Source organism: Aplysia californica, unplaced genomic scaffold (genome assembly GCF_000002075.1).
Source record: "Aplysia californica isolate F4 #8 unplaced genomic scaffold, AplCal3.0 scaffold00177, whole genome shotgun sequence".
NCBI lineage: Eukaryota > Metazoa > Mollusca > Gastropoda > Aplysiida > Aplysiidae > Aplysia > Aplysia californica.
Window position 1 is genome coordinate 1,051,588 of NW_004797447.1, and position 10,507 is coordinate 1,062,094.

The following is a 10,507-nucleotide window of genomic DNA, read 5'->3' on the forward strand; positions in this document are numbered from 1 at the left end:
TGTGTGTGTGTGTACATAATATATAGTATATTAGCCAAATTGTGCTAATTCAAAATAATTGCTTTCTGCTGTTAACCGTCACATTTACCATTTACGTAGTTACTTCGGTAGTAATGGGCTTCTGTACTGACCATTTATGATGTGTTAGGGAGAGTCAGCAACAATTTTCTCGCAAAATTGTGGAGAAACATTTCAGGCTTGTAGGGTTATCGCATAACATCCTTGTTATTTCTCGCTTTTCTTTTTCTTTTCCAGATTGTCCTGTTCCATCCCCACAATTTCTCCTCCCCCCTTTTTTCTAGTGCATTGTGGGTAAGGGAAAACAGATAAATTGACCAGTGCACATCGATAAAGGGAGGGAAGGGGAGTACGTAATGCAAAATGAATCTTCTCTCATATGGGCAATGAAGAAGTTGCTTTCTTAAAAATGTTCAAGATTATCAATGAGCTCATTGACCATACCTTTTTTTCAGGGACCTTTCGATTACACAGTGTTTGCAATCCACTTCCATTTGCGTTAATTCTTTATCAAAGTACATGCATTTGTGTTCAACAGTTTTGTTCTATATGGTACAAATGTCGCTGATTGCATTTGACAAGATAGCGCTGTGGTCTGATAAGTACAAAAATCACTGTATATAGAACGTGGCCTATTTATTATCAGTAGGCTCCTCCAGGAAGTTACTGACAAATAGAAGAGAATTTATTGGCAACCAGTGGTCCTCCTTCGTGCCAAACGTGACACTTCACATATTTGGCTACCAAATTGTTTAAAATATAGACAGCAAATTTGGTCCTGTTATGATATAGTGCAGCAGATGCGTTCAACGCCGTACGAACAAATCCGTTTCCAAGTCCACGCACACTGGTATCTGGTCCCATCCACTGGGTTTTGTGCCAGCTTCCTGTTTATTTCTCCTACCTTGCATACCTCACATTGATCCTTCCGACATACATTCAACAACAGGTTGCTCTTTTATAATATATGTATACATGTATCTTTCTAAAGTCGTTGGGACGATGTGTGACGTTTTCCGATTTCTTTGGTACACTCTATAACTCTATAAAGCCCCCGAGGCTTTGAAAGTGTTAGTCAAGAGTCAAGATTTATTTTGCCTGTCTTCTTTTCTGTCTCTATAGGAATGGAAAAGCAGTTTCGTCAAGTTTGTCGAAGAATTACTTATCACAAAATTGTTTTTCCTCTTCTGCTCCCTGGGAATTTGACAATCGTGGAGCTCTCATTGCCCAGTCATGTAAACAGTCTTTGCAACAGTCATCAGTCATGAATAACCACAGTGTGAGGGCTGTTGTATACAAACTCAATGTTTTGCATATTTGTAGAATGTAGATGTATTAGATTTGGTTCAAATTGAAGTGTAGAGCTGGAGAGTTGAAGTTGAAAGTTTGTTGAAGAGAGAATTTTCGGGGCGAATATGTTTATCAGTTGCGTTTTTTTTAAACGAGGGACAAATTAAGTATCATCTACCCCGCACTGATTAACTGATCTATGATTCAAGAATGCTAAACGACAGACACAGCAAGGGGCGCACGCTTCAAGAAACGCTAAAAGTAAAAGTCGAGATAAAAATATTTTCCAACAGTTGTACCAAATTATGTGAAATAAGCGCTGCTTAGCTGTCAATTATAGATTTTTTATTAAAGATTCTTTAGTCCGTAGCTTTTGCCACAATTAATCGACTTGGTCGAGTCAGTATTACCATAATATTCGTTGATGCCATCTTGCCCTTTCTCAACTACACTACCAAACCTAGAAATAGATTACGCAAACTGTCTTGACAAATTCTTTTGGCTATTGATAGGGTTCGATCTGAGTCAAAGTTAACAAAGGCAGTACTTTGTTTTGATGTTACCTCCAGTCTGTTTTGACAAAGTCGTGTGGGTCACTCGTCGCCTACGCCACTGAATCTGCTTTTTTTTATTTACTTGTTGCATACATTTTATTAATTTTTTTCTTTCTTTCTTTTTTTCTATATTTGCTTGTTTGTTTGTTTGTGTGTTTGTTTGTTAGTTTGCTTATCTGTTTATTTGTTTATTTATCTCTTTATTTCTTCAGTTATTATATTGTTAGATCCACTATACCAACCGGTGGCGACATGTATTAAGTAACTAGCATGCTGCGGTCTTTGAAACCACTCAAATAGGCTACTTTCGTTAACACATCATTCTCTAATATATATCAAATAATAATACGGTCTGTCCTCCTTTATGTCAATCATGGCCGCCGTGTTAGTGAGGCAAATAACACCATTTATGTACAATCATGGATCCCCATTTTCTGTTAAGTGTTTTATGAGTTTTGGAATGCTGTGGATAGCTAAAGCCGGACTATAAAGTTATCGTCACTACTGTATACAAGTTTCTAATTTTACAACCAGTGTTTCTAGGGTTGTTGGTTTTTTTTAAATTAAAGAGCCTGCTTTGGTTGTACTGTGTATACCGAATATACACATTCGACTACAGATTCCAGCGTGATAACTTTTAGGTTCGTTTTACTTCTGCTTCAGTTTGAGGGTAAAGGAGCACAGATTTGTTATCCACAAGAAAAGAACCTGTATTCGGATATCTCCCTTTCGCTAAGCAGCAACGGGTTACCGCTACAACGTCATCATGTCTTACAAAATAGCGTCCTCGATAAACCTACCATTCTCTGCGCTCCTCTTGTCAGTTTTGCTGCTGCCGTTGTCTTGTTCATCCACCCAACCGGTTCAACAACATGAGACTACAGAGAGAATATTGCATTTGCTGCAGGTACGACATTTTATTTTTTCCGTAAATATTGTTTACACATTTACACAAAGCTCCATTACACGAAGACCCCCTTTTGAAACAACTGTAGTGAATTATTTTAAGCTATTCCATTTAAACAAAACAATCATAGAAAATATAGCTCCTAAAAACAATGATTTATTATTTGTGACAAATCTCCCATCCATGTATAATGTCTTTGTAAAGATCAGACGTCTTAGACCTAACCTTCAGGGCTCAACCCAGTTTTAGTGGGATAGAACGTCTCAGCAGAAGACGGAGATACCATACTCAATTTCAAGAACGGAATTTGAAAATATGCTGTACCAGAAGTGATAATAGTGCTGATTTATGGATTGAGATTCAAATAGGCTTATACATGTATTGTAGAGGTAGTTTGCGTTATTATGGGGCAAATGCCAGTGTTGATTTAATGAGCTTACGACTGAAATTGTGAACGATTATTTTTAACCGTTGTCTTGTCATATACATTAATTGGGCAGTGCCTTTTACAATATTTTCATAATATAGTTATGGTAAATTTATTTTACTACCAAGTTATTGCTTTGTTTTATAAATGACGTTTTTATAACGAATACGTTTATTTTCTTTTAAACAAACAGTTCCATTCTTGCCTTCAATTAATATTGCAATTGTCGCTCTTCCTTTTAAATACATATAATTATATATTAAATTGTGCGTGTGTGTGTGTGTGTGTGTGTGTGTGTGTGTGTGTGTGTGTGTGTGTGTGTGTGTGTGTGTGTGTGTGTGTGTGTGTGTGTGTGTGTGTGTGTGTGTGTTAGTTACTGTCATTTTGTTATAATGGTTTTCCTTATCTTGCTGCCCAAGTTCCTTTACGTTGTTGCTTACTTTTCATAGAAAAATGACTCAGCCGACGTAGGCTTCTGCTGCCCTCTGGATATTTGTCCTACTCAAGTGACACTCGAGATTCAAACGAGGATTTGAGATGTCTACATGTGTATTCCGGTTCTAAAGCGGATGAATGTCTTCAATATTTTTCAGGCTTCGGAGATCCACTACAATGGTTTGAAGAGAAGTCTTGGCGATCTGAACGAAGAACTCCGAGTTCTGGACTCTGGCACCACAATGGGAATCTTGAACGCGAGATCTGCCAACAGTGACGATCTCGCTCAGCTTCTCAGCTCTTTCCACGCGTTTTGTGAGGATCTCCAGGGTCAGAACGCTACACCTAACGTGGCGCCAACAATAACAAATTCTTCTATTTCTACTGTACCTCCTGTCGGGGCCGGGAAGCCGACTGTTATGCCGTTGTCGGACTGGTTCCCACCCCCGCTCAACGTAATCCCCGTGACTGTGGAAATCACTTACCATTGGAATGAGGCTGTCGTCATATTTACTGTCATGCATTTCACCTCTGGCTACGTCACCCCTTCCCTGGAAAAGTTCGACACCGGAAAAGTCAGCATTAAAAAGCTGAGACTCAGACCGCATGAGAAAGTGCCCAAAACTTCGAAAGTGAAGTTCCGGGTCAAAACGGGGTGGTGCGAAGAAAAGCAGGACTATGATAGGCAGGAGACGAGCTTTACGTTCGCTGAGGCTCGAAAACGATTTCCGACTCAGATTGTGGTTTCTCTGGACATGTGTAAATTCCAAGACAACATCTTTTCGTACCATGGTACTTATGACATGGCGACAAACACCGTGTATGTGCGAGAAGATATCATAATTCCTCAATTTTACACCAGTATGAGGGATTTAGTTATTGTACCAGGCAAAAAACAAAGCGAATCGTTTGATTTAATGCTTACGACTTACGCGCCTTTACACTTCGGCGTTTCCATTCTTTACTACGACAACATAAAAGACACAGTTTCTCAATCGTTTTGGTCCATGTATGAATATGAAGAGGAGGAGGGTAAATACCAACTCGATATGCATGAGTCGGCAAGTAATAAAAAGACCAATTTGGAAATTGATGACATCTCATTCGATAGCCGCGAAAACAATACAGAAGATGCTCAACCTGCTAGGAACGAGACTGAACCACGTGAGATAAGATATCGCTTGACTGTAAACGTGACATCTGATTCAGACAACGGAATTATTTATCTTGCTCGAAGTGTTCGTAACGAGTCGCAGAAGACAGATATACGCTCTACGAACCTACACGTTCCCGTGTACATCAAAGGGCGAGGTGAAACGTTTCCATTCCCAGAGGGTACGTTTATGTTCACGGGTAGAAGTCATACTTTTTGTAACACAAATCCGTTGGCAGAGGACGAATCCGTGAACAGATGTTCAATACAGTGCAGCTTTTTAGGGGTAGACATTAAAGACATAAGCGTGTACAAAAACGACTCTTCTTGGCAATCCAAGAAAAGAAATTTCCGTCTAAGATCGGCGATAAGTCCCTCTCGAGAATGGGCGGCGGCTTACCTTGACTACACGGGTGATAACCCCACGGCGGCGAAAGGCGAGTACGTATGCGAGGTCACTTCTGTACACGGTAAGACAGCTCATCACACTGTCACACTTGTGGTGGGAGGGTCTCCGGCAATTGACGAAAACGCCACGAGAATAGAAGACTTTAAAAACGAAACTGCCCTCGTGACATGTGCTGCATCAGGAAGTAACCTCACGCTCGAAATCTATGTAGACGATGATTCAGCACAAACTCGGTTGGACAATAATTCAAGCTATACACTAGTTGTGAAAAAGCCGGCTCCACATCAACTGGTGTATGAGCTCTTCGTTCCAACTTCAATTCTCAGATGGCCCACGAATGTAATCCTGTGCAAAGTAAAAAACGAATTTGGAGAGCGTTCGGAATTTAAGTATACCCATACAGCTCTTGATGATTATTATGGATCGGATCGATAGTCTGGAACATTATAATACATATTGTGCAATATACAGCAGTCTAGACAGTTTAGTATAATTCTACTGCCAGAATAAACACCAATGTGTATTGCTGTTTCGAATACAATATTATAATTATTATACATGTTTATGTATCTATATTATATAACTCTGCAGGTTCTTTCGGTAAATTCCTGCATGTGGTCAAATGATGCATCTGATGTCATACTGTCACCCTTTTCTTGTTCTCTCCATGCCTGTTTTTCTGTTACTGTATGTTTTACTGTCTCTGTCTCTTCTCTCTCTCTCTTCCCTCTCTCTCTCTCTTCTCTCTCTCTCTCTCTCTCTCTCTCTCTCTCTCTCTCTCTCTCTCTCTCTCTCTCTTTCTCTCACTCACTCTCTCTCACTCACTCTCTCTCTCTCTCTCTCTCTCTCTCTCTCTCTCTCTCTCGCTCTCTCTCTCTCTCTCTCTCTCTCTCTTCTCCCCACGCCCCTTGCCCTGCAAATTCACTGTAACAAAAATGAAAAGTGCAACGTGCATGATGTATTATTGTTTAAAAAACAGACTTCTATCCTATGACTGGGAGATATTTTCCAACTACGTGTGCATGTATATGCCATGAAAATGTGTTTGGTCATAACCTATGTGTTTCCCTCCATTTTAAACTTATTCCAATAAATGCTTTGAGTTTCCTACAGTCATTTACGTCTTCTTTTCATTTCTTTTAAAAACGAAATACATGTAATCCTTTTCCCCGAAAAGACACTTCATGTACACTATGGGGGGACACTGTCTATAATTAGCGCCCAGTATCATAATTTGTAAGATTTGGTGAGCAATTACCAAAAAAGAAAAAAATATATACATCAGCTTAGATACTGGAAGTCTAAAAGCGGAAATCCACAGGCACGGAAACTGAAAGGCAGCGGAACGGTACAGATCGCTCAAAACAGAAATGTTATTTTCTGGACCCATTACACGTAGTAAGGAACGGCAACGGGACGGCACCGACAGTTCTGCGGTACCACAGAGGCACTTTTCGAATCGGACACAGGAGCGATTCTGCCGCTACCGCAGAGGAGCCGCAGAGAAAAATGTGGGCGTGGCGCCTAAATATTCACGCGAAAATGCCTCGTTGACAGATGACTTTGCGACTTTGGCAATGCCTCACCAGATCTTCCTCCATATGATGCAACACTAAAGCGAAATGTTCTCTCGTCAGGCAAAAGTATTGTTGGAACTTTTCCTTGTGGAGCTGAAGCTCTTTTTCAAGATAGTGGTAGTCTAAGTGTCTTGTGACTTTAGCTCTTTCAGCATTTCATGCACCAAAAATCGATGCTGTCTTCGTTTCCTTTTTACTCCTTCTCTTCTTAACCAGGAGCCAAATCATTTGCAGTGATCGCTTTTGTCTCACGAACCTGGACAGTTTTGACTGGGTAGGTGCCATGCTGCTAACGAAACAAAAGAAAAAAGGCGCAAACCTGCCGTGCCGTATCGTGTCTATGGATTCAAACATTGAAGCTGCCATTTGCGATACCACACATTTCACCCCGTGCCGTTCCGCTGCCGTTCAGTTTCCATGCCTATGGATTTCCTGCTGTACATTTCTGAATTTGTGTACGTCTGGGGCCATACTTCTCATCATTAATGTTCAGTTGAAATTATACCAGTTAGGAAGTGGCCCAAAACTGCGGAACTGCGTATGCCCTACCGATGCCATGGGCCTACTACCGTATTTCGGGAAAGACTCGCATGTCAGTTTAAGCCTACTTATAAATACAATGTAATTTTACACCTTCATCTCTACACTAGTTTCGATCCTTTCGGGGCGGATTGCTTCGACTGTACCGGACATGCCTAACCCAGACCGAAAGGGATTCAGCATTTCAGCAAACAGAAGGGGCTCTTGTGGCCAAGAGGTTAGGTGTTCACCCTTCATTCAATAGGTCCCGGGTTCGAATCCGGATATCAACAGAAATTTTTCTTCTCTGCGGTATCTTCTTTCTCCTCCATTCCTGCACTCAAGCAATGTTCCTTCGTCTGCTTTCGTTTCCACTTTCTACCCCACCCCTTCAACTCCTTTGCCCCTCCTCTGGGGTCCTGACTCTCTCTGCAGCCTTTCTACTGACTGCTCCTCCTTGACTCCTCCTTACTGCTGTCTTTCAGCCACACCCGTGTTCTTCTGGTAGGAACGATATACACCTAGCTATCCCGGACAAAGGGCAAAAAACCTCGGAGGTCCCGTGTGCAAGTTGCACACGTTAAAGATCCCTTGGTGGTCCAAAATCAATGAGAATAGGCTTCGGCCGCCACCCGGGCTATATTCAAAATTTCCTACCGACTGAAAATGTTTAATGTGTCCAGCGCGCTCATATCATTATATGACATTATGCAGTTGCGAGCGCCGTAAAACACTTACAAAAAAGGACAAACTGAGATACTTAATCACACTACTTCTGCACACAAGAATTGAACTCATGTCTACTGTGAACGAAGAGGAAGAACCTAACCGGCCATAACATCACAGATAACTTTCAGTATAACGCAACCTCTCCCATACAAATAATTAACAACTCCCAAGACGTGACTACACCGGTGCTGCTGAACTACCGTACTTAATTAAGACCGATTTCAAATTTACACATTACAAATACTTGTTTTGTTTTGTTGTTGTCTTTATTGGTGTTGTTGTTGTTGTTTTTGCTGCTGCTGCAGAGGTGTGGCTGAAAGACAGCAGTAAGCAGGAGCCATGGAGTAGCAGTGGAAATGCTGCAGAAAGAGTCAGGAGCTCAGAGGAGGGGGCAGGGGATGTGAGCTGGTGGGGGCAGAAAGAGGAGACGAAAGCAGACGACAGAAAATTTGAACATTGCTACAGAACAGGAAAGAAGGTGAAAGGAAAACATTTTAAGAGGTTCGAACCGGGGACTTCCGTATAAGAGGCCAACACCTTAACCTCTAGGCCATGAGAGCCCCCTGAAATCAGTTTTAACTGATTGCTTACAATGATGCCTTTGGCAATGAATTATTGAGCACGGTAATTTTGTTTCCTTTTTTTAGTGCCCCCCCCCCCCATGGTTTTAACTATTGAAAAGGTAATAATGATTACAGTATCCTTTGTTTTTTAGAATGGGATAAAAAGTTTACAAACTGTATTAATGTGCAAAAATACTACTGTCTTAATTGTTAGCTTGTGTCGTTGGGTTCCTTAGCCTATTATAGAAGTAAAGCGTTATCTCACTCATTGCTCCTCCCCTTTCCCGGTGAAGTTTTTATTGCTTTCTTTCGTCTCTGAACAAAATCACCGCTCATATTCAGGCCGTAAAGCATCTCATCATTGTTTTGTAAACGCACCAACTAAATTTCGAAGAATGAAAGGCTGGCTCAACATTACACAAAGGCGACCGGACAGTCCCAGAGTACAGGCGCAAAATCTGTCTAGCAAATTCGCATGCACACCGATAGATGGTCAGGGAAACAAAAGTACCGATGTAATCACAGTTCGATGTGATCTCGTCTGATGCAGCCTTGTTGGCTCTACCTACCGAATCACGGCTCGCTGTAGTTCGATGTTCGGAGAAATCAGAGGCGTCGAAAAGTTCACACCTGGGTGTGATCTTTTCTTTGTAATTAAGGCCCCTGCGCCTGGGGCGAACATGGGACCACTCGTCGAGAAATTTAGAGGGGAGATGTGATCGTATGTATGTACGAGTGTGTATGATTCTTGAAGGTTTTTTTGCTCAGTAAAACAAGGTCTAAAACGCGGGAACTTCAGACTCCTGAGTGGGGTCTTATAGGTGTGACATTTCTGTAATAAAATTTGTTGTTTTAGGGGATTGTTTCTTTTCTTTGTTCTTTCTATAAACAACGGAATCTTAAGCGAACTGGGATCATAAACGATGAGATCTCAGGTGGAGACTACTATGATGAGATTAAACCGGGTACAGTACTATAAAGAAGACTCAAATTCTCTCCCCCCCCCCCACACACACTTTCCTCATCTTTCTTTAACAGAGAAATTATTCTCCGTTGTTGTTAAGTTAAGCAGGTACTGGATTTTTTTTTTTTAATTGAGCCTCAAGGACATCTATATTTTTTACATCAGTAATAGTAATGAGATACATGGGTTTTAAAACATAAAATAAGTCTACTGACTTTCCTAATCTCAAGGACCTCGGAATAAAACCCTCTTTCCTATCTAGATATCTAGATTTCAGTGATAAAGAGTCGGGCAGCGCACAGCGCAGGTTGACCATGGTTCCGCTGCGAGAGAGGGCTTCTGTCAGGCGTTCGTTGCCGCCAAGGGGTTTAGAACTAGATCTACTTTTAATCTCCTTGGTTGCCGCCCACAGAACAGTCTCCAAACAACCTCCTTGATGTTATCCCATCTATGTGAGCCCTGAGCGATGCAGATGGTCAGGGTGGTGGAGGGTGTGAAATCTCACGAGTGCCAGAGAAAGTGCCCGAATAGCGAGCCACCACGAACACGTTCCTGGGCAGCCTGAAGCCAGAGGTGTGAAATTAATTTAACCAATGCCTGCCGCCCTGATCGTACGGCCAGCCGAGAAAAGAGTTATTGGATCGTTGTTACATGGCAGTGAGGGGTGTCATTGGTTGACTGTGCTTGTTACACCGATGGGTGGGGCTAAGGGTGGAAGCAAAGGAGATGTTCAAACGTTTCTGTTTTTAATAGGTCAAACACTGGTCCTATAATGCAAGCACTGGTGGAAATTGGATAAGTAAGACTGACGCATGTATGTTATTATCAAACAGGATAACAGTTGAGAGGTGTGACGTTTTGACCACTGCTTGTCGACCAGATCCCACTAGCTGGGCCTTTGAAACCCCCCTCCATCTTCCCCCTCAATTCCCCTGTCTGAGACGGAAAATGTCCTAGACGGA

The 10,507-nt window shown here is 41.7% G+C and overlaps 1 protein-coding gene across 1 annotated transcript in view; it reads right to left on the reverse strand.

The window, feature by feature from the left end:
- The window catches only part of LOC106011763, a 15,891-nt gene extending 10,271 nt beyond the window's left edge, over window positions 1–5,620 (reverse strand). Inside the window, exon 1 of the mRNA XM_013082489.2 lies at window positions 5,185–5,620. Within this exon, the coding sequence (XP_012937943.2) occupies window positions 5,185–5,268 (84 nt within the window). The 5' untranslated portion in view covers window positions 5,269–5,620. The remainder of the gene's footprint in view (window positions 1–5,184) is intronic.
- Between the last annotated feature and the right edge of the window lie 4,887 nt (window positions 5,621–10,507).